This window comes from Lissotriton helveticus, chromosome 7, assembly GCF_964261635.1.
Source record: "Lissotriton helveticus chromosome 7, aLisHel1.1, whole genome shotgun sequence".
Classification (NCBI taxonomy): Eukaryota; Metazoa; Chordata; class Amphibia; order Caudata; family Salamandridae; genus Lissotriton; species Lissotriton helveticus.
Window position 1 is genome coordinate 1601207986 of NC_136068.1, and position 14388 is coordinate 1601222373.

Genomic DNA, 14388 nt, shown 5'->3' on the forward strand with positions numbered 1-14388 from the left:
CTCTGGTCTTACACTATCTTGGTGGTCCTTTAGCTAGAAGTTCTTAGTAAATTTCTCAACTGGTCATGATGTTTTTGCCTTCCTTTTTCTTATGGTGCTACATGGAGTAGAGTGTTTACTCCTTGGGCACCTATCAAAAAGCATCATGGCCTATTCTGCCACTTTTATGCCGATGATTCACAAATCGTTCCTTCTATTTTGCTTCTTTGTACCATTTGTAATGGTCGTTCCACTGATAAATCCTGGATCTCTACCAATTTTCTTCACTTACACATCAAATTATAAAAATAAACACTTTTTCTTGGCATTGTTCAACCTTTTGATATGCTTCCCTGATCTATAAATGTTCATATTCTCATCTAAGAATTTTCATTTCCTGGTCCTCCTAGCCCCTCTTGGTTAAAAGCAGCAGATAATTTGGAAGTGAACTTCAAATCTTATCTGGCGAGCTCAATGCACACTTCCTTTTTTACCTCACAGACGCAGAGATCAGATCTACAACATTCAGAAAATGTTTTCCTTTTCAAGCTACGAAAACCCTGAATCTTACTTTGCTACTTTTCTTGCATAACTATTCTCCTTAGACTTCAAAATATGTCCCTTAGATATATGCATTGAAATTGATCTTTCAGCTCCCATCTTCTGTTCACATCATCATTTTTCTTATCTCTTTTTATTGAATCCTCGTTCATCCGTAACATTCGCTTCTTAGTGTTTTGAAAATGTGTTCATCCTCTCAGGCACCTTTGTAAGTCCTCCAAATTCTCTATATGTACCATTTTTAGTCATGTGATCCAACATCTCTAGTTCATCTTGGTGTTCCCTCTCTACCATGTGTCCAGTTTCTCCAAGTCATTCTTAGTAATGGTCCTTAATATAAGAATTGCACGTATGTCTGTCCCGGTGACCCATTATTTGACCAGTTTGGTGTCTATTGAAAAACACTTGCATAATTTGTGTTTCCAGTGACCTTTACTTCAGGATAATTTTGATTTAGCTTTATCATTTGTATTGCCTAGTTTTATCTATGGGATGTGATGTAGTCATGAATATTGGACCACTGCCACTTTTGTGAACCGTTTTGGCTAAAGCCCTATATTAAAAATGAAATTAAAAAGAATTTAAGAGTAAAAAATGAAAATTAAGAAAAAAAGGAGGGAGTACCAAACCAGAAAATAATTAGCTTAGAGCCACATACCTGACAGGCATATGTTCCTTAATCTTTCCGATCATGCCCATGGACGGATCCACACGGGCATACATCGTCGCCATGATGGTGATGACAACAAAGAGCCAACTGGAAGGACTGGCTGGATATACGCCGGTAACAAAGGTATTCTGAAAACAAGAGCACCAAATTACACACTTCCTGCTGCCAGCCTCACACCCTAGAGCTCTCTACAAAATAGAAGTAGTGACTACATATGATTAACTTACTTGCAGGTCACCCAAGCAACATCAGTGCACTAGCCCCGTGCTTGATGGCCATTGATACAGATGATCTTCCAACATTAAGCCATTTTGCAATAGCAATGAAAGTAACGCATCTTCAAATGTTTAACACCTTTTCAATATAGATTCCAATATTTTGAGGGATATTTAAGTCAGCATAAGAATCCACATCCTGCCCCCTTTTATTTCGTATAGGGAATCAGATGATTACAAGGCAAAAGATCTGAAGCCATTCATTATTAAAACGAGGTTATTTACCCAGTACAACACCGAATTACAGTTTTAACATAACATGGCCACACAGTAAAAATGATAAAACTTGGATAAATGGAATTGTATTGTAATTGCATTTATATATCGCTTACTACCCATGACAAGGCGGCAAAGTGCTTTTTCAGCGAGTAGCATGCTACTCTGGAACCCATAAAGGATTAGTGTTGAGTTAGTATAGTGAAATATGAAAGTCATTTCAGTGGTGAATAGGTAAGTCAGTTATGTGGATTCAGAAGGATAGTGGAAGGATAGAAGAGGGAAAAGATTTGCATTTATATAGCGCTTGTTACCCCTGATAGGGTGTTGAAGCGCTTCTTTTTTTTTTGGCAAGTAGCACGCTACACCAGAACCCATTAAAGGATTAGTGATGAATTAGTATAGTGAAATATGTGTTTTTCAGCAGCCCTAAGGGACCCACTCTGGTACAAGGCCCTTGGTACCACTGGTACCATTTGCAAGGGACTTGTATGTGGGCCAGAAGTATGCCAATTGTGGGAGCAATGGTACAGGGTTGGGAAAGAACACAGGTGCTGGGGCCTGGTTAGCAGGCTATCAGCACACACTCAGTCAAGTTAGCATCAGATATCAGGCAAAACGTTAGGGGGTAACCATGAAAAAAGGAGCCCAATCCTACACTTATGGTGACGTCTGATGTTTCACCACGCTTTTGTATTTGCTGAGGAGCCCAAGCAAAAGGCTCTGTTAGAGGGTTATCTCTGAGATGAAACACAAACAGATATTTTCAAAGCAACTAACATTGCACTGTCTGGGTATATCCAAATGATGACGAGAATGTCCCCATTTTATTCCATTCTGGTTGGTAAAAACTGATGCTGGGGTAGCAAATGTAAGATTTCTCCCAGCTACATGTTGTGTTCCCAAGCAGGCGGCGTGAATACAGCTAGTTGGTAAATGCGCAAGTTGGATGTTTGTTTATCAACACAAAAAAATGAATTACCTTTTTTAACTGGGTTGTGGCAACAGTTCAATTAACGGCCAACAACAAGTTTACATTCCCAGCTTGGGAAGTCGGACCAGGTTGGAACCCGTAGGCAGAGGTCACAAATAATACGGATGATAATCACACAGGACTGCAGACCATTTGCTCTAGCCTCCATCCTTCAAATAATTCCCGAAGGAGGTAACCCGTGGCTGCCTCTTAAGAAGCACGAGGTCACTGCTCCCATGCTACCCAACACCTGGAGCATTCAATTTAGAGTACTGAGGGACAGGGAAAAGAGAGGAAGGGGAATCCAACCCAGCTGACAGGACTCTTCTTTCTCGAGTCTCGTGGAAACAGTGGATAAATGCATCTTTCGATCCATCCAACGCTAAGCACAATAGTCAGGCAGGTGTTGCAGGAAATGGGGGCATGAAACTAATATCGACAAGTTCAATAATAGAAATTATGATTGGATCAGAGTTAGCAAAGTGGTAGATGACATGAACAATTCTGCTTTTACCTCCAGAATTTTGGGAATTGGGAGACTGGCGGCTAACATGATGACTCAAGATCTTAGACAACACAAAAACATAACACTTACAGGCCTACGTGCCTGTTGTCCCGGTGAGCATATACTAATGCCCATGTAGGTATGTCCTACCACCACCACTAGGACAGGCGGAGGAGGACACCCATACAGTCAAGCTCACTCCAAGGATACGGTCTGTACCATTGGCAGCACCTATTTTTCCAGCTCTGCCCTTTTTCTCATACGCTCTGCATGTGTATAAGTTTGTTTTCTCGTGGGCTGTTTATCATGTTTATGAACTGCATTGCCTGTCGCTGAATAAGATGTTTCGTGTGATGGTGAAAGAGCAAGATGTTGTGTGTGTGTGCGCTCTCTTTATGCGGTGCAGTGAGTGATGCAGAAGGTGCGTGTGCGGTATGCTCCCTTCAAGTGCACAACTCCTTCCAGAAGAATCGCTCATGTCTCACCTTAAGTCGTGCAAATTTCTTCTTCCAGGAGCGCAGTCCAGAGAGGTAGATCTGCTTGAGCACCCCTTGGCTGAGCTGCAGGTCAATGCCCTCTGGGGTGACTGTGAACTGGAAAGCCACGGCCTGGTGGGCTTCTGCCATGATGAAGATGCAAAGTCCTCCCTGCTAGGGTACAAAGGAGGGAGCGAGTTAAGTCGAGCAGACTTCAACATCAGCAGCACGTGGCATCAGATAGCAGACTGTGCAACCATCCCTTCACAACCCCACCGCAATGCAGAGGACCACGTGGAACAGCCTGCACTTGAGGCATGCAGGTTCACCCAGTCATCCCTTCACAACCCCATCGCAATGCAGAGGACCACGTGGAACAGCCTGCACTTGAGGCATGCAGGTTCACCCAGTCATCCCTTCACAACCCCACCGCAATGCAGAGGACCACGTGGAACAGCCTGCACTTGAGGCATGCAGGTTCACCCAGTCATCCCTTCACAACCCCACCGCAATGCAGAGGACCACGTGGAACAGCCTGCACTTGAGGCATGCAGGTTCACCCAGTCATCCCTTCACAACCCCACCGCAATGCAGAGGACCACGTGGAACAGCCTGCACTTGAGGCATGCAGGTTCACCCAGTCATCCCTTCACAACCCCACCGCAATGCAGAGGACCACGTGGAACAGCCTGCACTTGAGGCATGCAGGTTCACCCAGTCATCCCTTCACAACCCCACCGCAATGCAGAGGACCACGTGGAACAGCCTGCACTTGAGGCATGCAGGTTCACCCAGTCATCCCTTCACAACCCCACCGCAATGCAGAGGACCACGTGGAACAGCCTGCACTTGAGGCATGCAGGTTCACCCAGTCATCCCTTCACAACCCCACCGCAATGCAGAGGACCACGTGGAACAGCCTGCACTTGAGGCATGCAGGTTCACCCAGTCATCCCTTCACAACCCCACCGCAATGCAGAGGACCACGTGGAACAGCCTGCACTTGAGGCATGCAGGTTCACCCAGTCATCCCTTCACAACCCCACCGCAATGCAGAGGACCACGTGGAACAGCCTGCACTTGAGGCATGCAGGTTCACCCAGTCATCCCTTCACAACCCCATCGCAATGCAGAGGACCACGTGGAACAGCCTGCACTTGAGGCATGCAGGTTCACCCAGTCATCCCTTCACAACCCCACCGCAATGCAGAGGACCACGTGGAACAGCCTGCACTTGAGGCGTGCAGGTTCACCCAGTCATCCCTTCACAACCCCACCGCAATGCAGAGGACCACGTGGAACAGCCTACACTTGAGGCGTGCAGGTTCACCCAGTCATCCCTTCACAACCCCACCGCAATGCAGAGGACCACGTGGAACAGCCTGCACTTGAGGCGTGCAGGTTCACCCCGTCACTGCTCCGCCATTCCCCGCTTACACAAGGGTCCCATTTGCAGAAAGTGGGCAGGCCTTAGGGTTGAAAACTCCTTAGGTAACGCACCGTCTGCAAATCCTCGGGAAACAATACACGGTATCTACATCGGTTTTACTGCCCTGCTTTCGCCGCGGACTCCTGTGGAGATATGCTATCGGCTGTTCAAGGCCAGCTCCGAACAGAAGGCACTGACTGGAAGGAGACAGCCAGCAACCAACTGCCAGGGATACATATCCCCGATAAGGCAGCGATAAAGCACCAAGGCGGGGATCAAGCCCGAGCAGGGGACGCGCAGGACACAGTTCTCGCATACCTTGGACAAAGACAGCAACGTGTCAGAGGTTAAAACAGGGCAGTATTTTTTCACGAGATACATGTCGTTTTCAGGAAAATTACACATTACTGGACTGTAAAAAGGCATAACTAAATTCTAAGAAATTTGCGAATGTGGGTAGATTTTGCCTAAATAGGAAAATTCTTGCCTGCTTCCATTAGATTAGGGAGAAAAAGAAATTACTGTGCAAAAGCGGTCCCGTTTATTATTTCATGCTGTATAAAGCAATGCTTAAAGCAGCTAAATCAGTGATACTCAGTACGGCTCGGGGGCTGCTTGCGGCCCTTCGAACCTTCACATGCTGCCCCTGATGAACGGCAGCACTAGACTGCTATTTACGTAAGAAAGCACTAACTTTCAGAAAGATGTTAAATACACTGGCAAGCATTTATTTTCAAGAAAACTGTAGTAAAAGAAAAGAAGCAAAAGAGGTATCCTGCACCATTTAACTATAGGAACACATTCATTTTTAAGACCTCTTTCAACAAACCTGCATAAAAATGGCAGTCTCTTCAAATTTCAAAATGTTTATTAACATGCAGAAGTCAGTTCATTGAGAAGTAGATTTTAAAAGTGATAGTTAAAAAAAAAACGTAAAAGCATTCATGCCTCCTCCCACCCTGGCAAGAATGCTAATGGTGAACTAACTAGGCAAGTCAGTTGTCACGTCGAACCTTCTGGGTTGCCTAGGTTGTTGTTATACATGGGCAACATTATAGTTTATTAACTCAACCACAAAAGAAAGTTTTGTACGGTGCATATCCCGAACACATATATTTCAAGGTTCTCTTACATGTGAAGTGAAGAAAAGGGAGGCATAGTATAATAAAACAATTCCCTAGGATTGCACAATTTAGTCAGGTGAGAAATCCAGGATTGACCATATGTTTTTTGCTTTCACATTGTGCAATTCTATTTCCTTCCAATTCAATAAGGAAGTTACTTCTTTTTTTACTCCTGACTCACCAGAGATAGTGATAGCAAGTAGAGAAGGCTGGTAGAGGGATAGCGATTCAGATACTGCATAACAGATTTGGCAAAGGTATGACTTCTAGAGCAGTATGGAACCATACCCTCAAAATAACCCATGATTAAGTGACCACACCATGTACATGCTTCACTTCCCCAACACTCATCTTACCTCATACCATGTTGGCATCGATGCGGCTCTTGGGCACACCACTAACCATATTGTGTAGCCCCTGGGAAAATGTTTGAGAGTACCCATGAGCTAAGTGATCAAGACCTCAGCAAATGGGGCAGAACCTGAGCGATATACCTAGGATGCCCTACGTAGAAGGCAGCACAGGGTTCTACAAGAGGGTCTGGAAAGTGTTATCCAGCGCTACATGCTGTGCCACTGTGTATGTAGTTCACAGAAGTCTAGTCATCAGTCCTGGAGAAGGAGAGGGCCTGAGGTTGAGGAGAAGTACAGTCTCTCCGGTTACTTTGAAAGATCTAGCAAAACACAACATGCAAACAGGTGTGACAAATGGCATTTTCAGAAGGAAAAAAATAGCCTGTGATAATCTCTGTTCCTGCGAGTGAAGAGCTCCTCTTCGTATCTGCATTTAATAAATAATAGGCCTGGCGAGACCTTAGAAAAGGTCAAGACAACATCTGGGCACCGATTGGTATTTCATATCTCGAGTTTCCCCGGTCAGGAGAGGCTTGCTCATCCAGACCAGTTTTTTGTGCTGTCCAATACTATAGTCCTGCGGTTACATTGCAAAACAAACAAATGCTAGAATGTAAATGCACATGCAGTACTGGTTAGACTAGTCAAATCTGGCAAGGTAACCATTGTTCTCTCTGGACAGAGTAGAAGTGTCATGCCTAAGATATGTAACATAACTTAAGTAAATAAAGGACACAATTTCAGCTAAAAGGGGACTTCAGTATGGATATTAAAGCAGGGTGAAATTCTTTAAAGCATGGGCATTCACAAATATTTTTCCAGGGGCCAAAAAGTTCACTCTAGCAGGTCTGAGGGTCACATTGATGCAAGCAGCGTGAGGGTCAGGGATGGTTTACGGTGGGCGTAAAGGAAGCACAGCATGTACATGATGGGGATATGGAAGCATGGTGCTATTATGAGGATCAAATCATATCTTTCATATGCCCCAGTCCCCTTAATTGTCATTATGTGATAGAGCTGGATGAGCCACAGAAGGCTCGAGTAAGATGCCTGGCTTTGCTCATGGATCCACTGGATCCTCGAAGCCCAAAACAAACAGAGCCCTCATGTTGCTCGTTCGCCACCCACACTTTAACCTCAAGACTTAAAGACAAAGAATTTACTTTTGCTATAAACCGTGAGAGGAAAAGAGAAACCCATCTAGTGGCCGAATTGTACCTTGTGAAACCAGAGAATGCGATCAATCGTGTCAATGCCGTTTGACCAACTGTGTGAGCCTAGGCAATTGTTTTATTTCCCTTTTCTTCTTTATCGCATATAAGAGCACCTTAAAATATTAGAGTTCAGGATGTGTGCTATACAAAAACGCTGCTTCTTGTGTTTGATTTAATAAAGTATAAAGTTGTCCCAAGTATTACAACCTAGACCACTGAGAGGGTACACATGACAAATGACTTGCATCTTGGTTCACTGATGGCATTGTTGGCGGGGCAGAAAGAGGTATGTGAATGTTTCTAGGTTCATGTCTGAAAATTATCACTTCGAATAAATGTCTCTCAATGCAGTGATAGAAGCGTTTCACCTTAGTCTCTTCAAAAAGTGCATTTCATTAACGCTTCTAATCTGATATATTATCAGATTCTGAAAAATAATGTTTTTGCACAATAGCTCTAAAAACTAACGTGTTCCAAAATACAAGTTGTGCAGGACAACTTATTTGCTTCTTTTCCTTTACTTTAGTTAAAGTGTAAATAAATGTATGCTTTCTGAATGTTCGCATTCAGTCAAGTAAACAGCAGTCCAGTGCTGCTCTTCACCAGATGAATGAATGTAAAGGTCAGGAGGCGCTCAAGAGCCCCCCGGGGCGCATTTCGAGAATCCCTTCTCTAGAAGAACTCACGAAACGCTTCTATGTTCTAAATAAGTTGTACACTTTGGACTTTCAGGGTCAGTGAATTGTGTATCGCTAACTGCATTCTTGACCTCAAATGAAGGCATAATAGGTCAAGCGCGTCTCTGTCCTAGCTCATAATGCGGCACCACCCATGCGTCCATAACTCAGGGTGTTAGAAATGGGATCCCTGGCAGGCCAGGGCTTGCGCCAAAGTCAGTCAGAGACCACCACTCCTAAGTCAGGGCAAGGGAGTTATACGCCAAGATAACCCCTTCTCACCCTCTAGGTAACGTGGCGCGAGCAGCAAGGCTAAACTTGGAGGCGATGTAAGTTAAGTGCTTGCGCATGCACCCCCAGCAACAACACCCAGGGCCCACCACAAAGGAAACTCCACACAAGGTTATGTATAAAAATAGCCTTTGTATTACACCAAAACACATTAGATAAAAACACACACTTTACAATGTGCCAACAGGCACGGGCAGAATTTACAGGGGATATGTACAAGACAGGGCCACCTGGACCACTGTCCGGAATCAACACTTTTAGAAGTTACACTTTTAGAACATAGCACATAGAATGTGAAATCACTGTAGTACACAACCAGTAACTACTGGTAACCAGGACCTCACTAGCACCACCTGCACTAGGAGAAAAATACCTGTAGGGGTGTAAGCACATAACACATGATGCATAACATACATTCAGAGGTGTAAGAACATGGCACATGACGCATTAAAACACATTCAGAGGTGCAGGGGAGGAAAACACATGATGCCTAAAAACATTCAGAGGTGTAGCAATAACAATTGCGCAGTAATCACATTGGCACATAAATCATAAATGCGCCAGAATCACATTAGCCACAACCTGTGGCAGTCCCTAGGCCAACTGGCCTCTCTAGGGCTAGGACGCCCTGTGTCCCAAGTCAGGGGGCCTAAACGTGGCAGCTGCCCACGAAGTGCTGGGCAGCTGAAAGAACAATGATGGGGACAATGTTGGAGCCTCCCAGGCTCTGGACAAAGCACTAGTGTCCCCCAAGAGCCTCGTGGCTCTAAACAAACAGAATGGCCCTCCCGAGCCTCTCAGGGCTCGTAAAACAACTGTGCCCCCTTGAGCCTCTCTGGGCTCGAGAAACAAAATGCCCCCTGAGCCTCTCTAGGCTCGAAATCAATAATGGCCGCCGTTGGAGTCCCTCTGGGACTCTAAAAGGATGCCCCGGGATACTGGAGCCTCGACAGGCTTAACAGGTAAGGCCCCCACGAGCCATTCACTAGGGGGGAGGGGCGGGCACCGGCAAAGTGCCCCAGCGCCCCCTCCCTTCTCTCACAGCTACTGCGCACTCACCGAGAGAACAAGGAGACCTACGGATGGCCCGAGCCTGGCTGGGCTCAAACACCAGCAATGCCCCTGAGCCTCAAGACGCCTACACTCAACGGGCCTCTTGTCTTGCAGCGGCTCTCCTTCTCTGGAGCCGCGGCTGCTCCCTCTGTGCGGCGGCCGGTCTCCTGGGACGGCTCCGACGGGGCAGACACTTCTCTCTGGAGCCTCCAAGGCTCCCTCGCACGCCTCTCCTTTGGTCCCGAGGCCCCGCCTTCAACCAGGCGAGCCGCGGGCACTTCCGGGTCGTGCTGCTGAGGGCAACCAGTAGCAGCGCGGCCCTGGGGGACGTGGAGGCGGCACTTTCGGGTCGCACAAGGCAGCGGCCCGGCAATGATTTCAATGCCCCTGGGCTGCGGCGGTGATCTTCGAGGGGCGATGCCGGGTGGGCACCGGCTGGTTTAAAATCACTATAAATCGAGGTGGGCACTCGATATTAGGGCGGCAATGTCCCTGGCAGGGTGGGCACCTGCCAGGGGACTTTCTGATCGGCAAAAACGGGTCAAATGACGGGTGGGCACCGGCGAGGCACCAGGGAGGCGCTCTCAAGCGCCAAGGACAAATACAGCGGTCCCAGCGCTAGGAACAGGGTCACAGCGCTCCCAAGCGCTGGAGGGCAGGATCAAGCGCTCTCAAGCGCTATAAGGAAAATAAAAGTGCTACCAGGTCCTAAAAGTCCAGGGACCAGCACAGAAGTTCCTTTAAGCAGGCAGGGGGCAAGGCTGGGCCCAGAGCCAGCTCACTGGGTCTCCAGACAGGGAGACAGTCCAAGTGGCGGTCCTCTGGCCCAGCAACAGCAGCAGCCCCCTCAGGCAGGATCCTGGAAGAGAACAGCTTCTGTGGGGACACAGCCCCATTTTTATACTATGAAATCCTTTGTTTGTAGGTGCAGGGTGGGGGGGGGGGGGGTTAGAGACCAGTCGCAGCTGGTCTTGGGAGCACCCTTGATGGCACATCCCCTCACTCTATTCACTGGCAGGGCTAGGGTCATTAGATGCACCACAGGGGGCGGAGCCAGCATTGTGTGGGGAAAGCCCAGCCCCATCAGGAACCAGGTGCACTCCTCCCCAGCCATCGGCATGCTAATCTCCACTCTCCCCACCGGGCAGACCCATCATGACTCATGGAGCCTGGCATCCCAGCCAGCTCCAGCCAATCACACGCCAGCACCTTCACAGAACACACATAGCCATGTCTAGAAGTGGTACTTCCGCACAAAACACAATCATGCCACATACATCATTGCGCAGCATTTAATCACACGAGTTCACACATACCAAACTCGAGCATGCACACCTCACGCATCAGGAACTACCAGGGACACAGACATTCCCCATTCATTCCTATGGGAGGGCAGGCCTATCTCACCACATGCACTCAAAGTGCGCACGCACTTTCCACTGGGACACAGTGAAAGTGCGCAGAACCCAAAAATCACCATCACCATTAAAAGCAAAAAGTTTAGGGGTGAACCTGCCAGAAGGCAACACAGGGGATAAAGCTAACTAGGTCTCTCTCACAGAGGCTCACCTTAAACAGTCTTAGGAAGTTAGTACAGGGATGGCTCGCAATGCAAGACCATGTTACCTACGTTTAAGTAGGGGGAACTCTAGGGTGCAATGAAAAAAACCTTGATTTAAACTAAGGCCCATAGCAGAGCCCACCGATTTCAAGAGTCTACGCTTTCCCGAGATGTTTTCAGGTGGCCTTAGCACTGTAGAGGCATATGGGTAATGCATCAGCGCTTTCAAACCACCAAACCAGAATAGAAAACAAAAAGAAGACGAGCGGGGACTATGGAGCTCAAGAGAGTCCACAGAAATGGATAGGTGGTCAGCATTTGGGTGAAACAAGGAAGGATAATAACGTGATCAGAGAAGTAGGTTTATAACATCATCAACAAGCATTTGCAATGCAATAGGTCTCGCATTTGTTAAACTTAGAGCTGTTGGTGTTCAAAATAACAATGTTTTTTTACTTTTTGTTTTTTATTTGTAGTAGAGTTATATTTGCATAGCACTATTGGCATAAAAATAGCAAAAATAAAAGTCATTTTCAATGCCAACAGCTCTAACTTTAACAAATGCAAGACCTATTGCATGCATCCACACTGTGCTTGTCCGCTCATCTCTTCTGTTGTCAAAGAACCCCCTACCCAGAAAGTTTGGAGGAGCACGTCTACTTATCTGACCAGTTTATTCAGGTGAACTCTGTCAGCAGCTCACGAGAAGTTACTGTCCGATGTTTAGCTGAGACCTTGAAGAGCTTATGGGAGGCAAACTTGATCACTTTACCAAGGAGGGATGAGACATATTACTAAAGACTCTGATGCCCTGTCTGGACTTTGAACCTAGCCTTCCAGTGCTGAGGGCAGTGGCATTTCCTGGCCTGACTCTCCTCCTGCTAATGGAAGCCGCAGCAGCTAGACTCGGTGCACCGGCTGCAGGTACAGACCAGAGAAAGTCTTAAGATCCCTTACCTGGCCGGATCCCTTACCTGGCAAAGCCTCAGACTTCTCCATCCTATCTGCAGGGAGGATGTTTACCAGATTCTAGTCCATACACAGAAAGGCAGCCTCTGTGTAGACAAGGCCCAGACACTTGGCCTGTCTCACAACGAGAAAGGCTTGTAAGTCCACAACCTGCCACAGACCCTCCTTTGCAAACCCGCCTACTCTCAGCTCCCTCAGAAGTCACAGACCCAGGACTCAAAGTCCTCAGGGCTCAATATTGCTGTTCAAGTGTCTCAGCAGCAAAATGCTTAGAGGCAGCCTTGGATGGAATATGGCTCACCCTGAAGCAGAGGACAGAAGAAACTGCCCACTTCCCAGATGTCCCCTTTCTTCTCTCTTCGCTGCAGAGACCAAACAAGAATTTGCGCGCATGAAAAAAAAGTGCTTACCGCCTTCTTCTCACTCCTTTCTTTCTTAAAGATCCTTCTGGTGTCCCAGGTCGCTGATTCACACATACTCTGACACCTTTTCCCACTCGCCTCTCATTAAACCCCCTCTCAATTATCCTTCTATCCTTCTTCTACTCACTCGATAAAACGGGAATAACCAGTTCATATGGCTTTAGGGGGTGGGGGCTGAAATCATGCAGCGTCCCTGATTCAAACGGCGGGGGAGGGAGGGAAGGACAAATACGTAAAAACAAAAGGGAAGTGAGAGTGAAGAGTAAGTCCCCGACAGGAGTCCGAGTTAAGAGGAGAGGGGCAAGGAGTTGGGGCCTGCAAGAGGCTGCGGCAGGCTGTGAAGCAGTCTCTGTCACCGCAGTTGATTTCACGGGGGCATCCTGCACATGCGTTACCTAAAAACGGTCTGCATTGTGCGAGCGCGCACTGAATAACGAGGCTTGGCCCGAGGGAGGTGGCAACAAGAGCACGCCAAGGCGCATTTTAAAATGCTGTTGATGTTGTGCGAGCGCGCGTGCATATCTCCTGTCCTGCGTGCGCGTAGACAGGGAGGGAGGGGGAGACAGGGAACGAGCTGAGCCCTACGCATGTGAACATCTCCTGTTCACGCGCACGTCTACATTTCCAATCTGTCTCTTGCGCGTGCCCATCTCTTGTCTTCCATGAGAGGCAACTCAGTAACAATACTTCGCACTGCGTTTGCCAGGCGAGACCTAACAAGGAGACAAGCAGTGATGGAAGCAATGGTGTAAACACATAAGAACAACAGACTGATGAAGAGGGGAAAGTCTTGTAGGTTTATATTATACAAAGAAACCCAAGGACCTTAGTGTGGGACTGGTTGGCAAGGGGGGAAAATTGCACACATAAGAAGTGTTCACTATATTCCCAAACGAAAGCAAGAATGAAAGGGGTCAGACAAACAGAGGAGGGAGTGGGCTGCAGAATGCAATGTTTTTAGACCGGGTTCTCTGGTGGAGCCATCATTAATTAAAAAGTTAACGAGATCGTACAAAATAATTGCCCGTCAGTACAAAACAGGTAAAACTTATGGGCCAGATGAGATTTAGAAGGTTTTAACCAAATACTTGCTGATACCGACATTTATTTAGTGACAGTAGGACACAAATAGAGTAAACTATAAAGGCATATATTTATTCAAAGTTAGAAATACTTCAAAAGTCCTAAAGTTTGTTTCCCGCACAAAGTCCTCATCTGCTTCACTTATCAAAACGACTTTATACTAATCATACCATCGTTTTCCATCTAAGTGACAAATGTACTTGTACATGACACTGCATACTCTTTGACAAATACTTAATGTCATTGATTGTCTAATGAGCACGAGCTAGTTACTCACAATACTAGTCAGAACACATTTTGTTTCGTTAAACAATTCTTATTCATTGGCACGGGTAGAAAACTAAAAAGAACCGTGGCTCCAAGCAAGCAACAGATTCTGAAGAGCAGTCTCTAACTCAGGGCTGGACCTCTTGCAGACCCTGCCCAGAAGTGTATGCTACAGAAGGATAACAGATGGTATGCGCCAGTAGACAATAAACTCAAACATTTCACAGCTCAGTGAGATACTGAGCCCCGTCCCTAGAAAGGAATGTGTCAGTAAACATACCTTTACTTCA

The 14388-nt window shown here is 46.8% G+C and overlaps 1 protein-coding gene across 10 annotated transcripts in view; it reads right to left on the bottom strand.

Annotated features, from left to right (window-relative positions):
* The window catches only part of LOC144770575 (carnitine O-palmitoyltransferase 1, liver isoform-like), a 525217-nt gene that overhangs the window by 399761 nt on the left and 111068 nt on the right, over positions 1 to 14388 (bottom strand). For 6 of the 10 annotated variants that reach the window (XM_078655216.1, XM_078655217.1, XM_078655220.1 and 3 more), the window contains exons 2-3: positions 3665 to 3829; positions 1199 to 1338 (exon numbers count right to left, since the gene is read on the bottom strand). In XM_078655216.1, coding sequence (XP_078511342.1) covers positions 1199 to 1338; positions 3665 to 3805 — 281 coding nt within the window. In that variant the 5' untranslated portion in view covers positions 3806 to 3829. The remainder of the gene's footprint in view (positions 1 to 1198; positions 1339 to 3664; positions 3830 to 14388) is intronic. The other 4 variants (XM_078655221.1, XM_078655219.1, XM_078655214.1 and 1 more) reach the window with 1 other exon arrangement.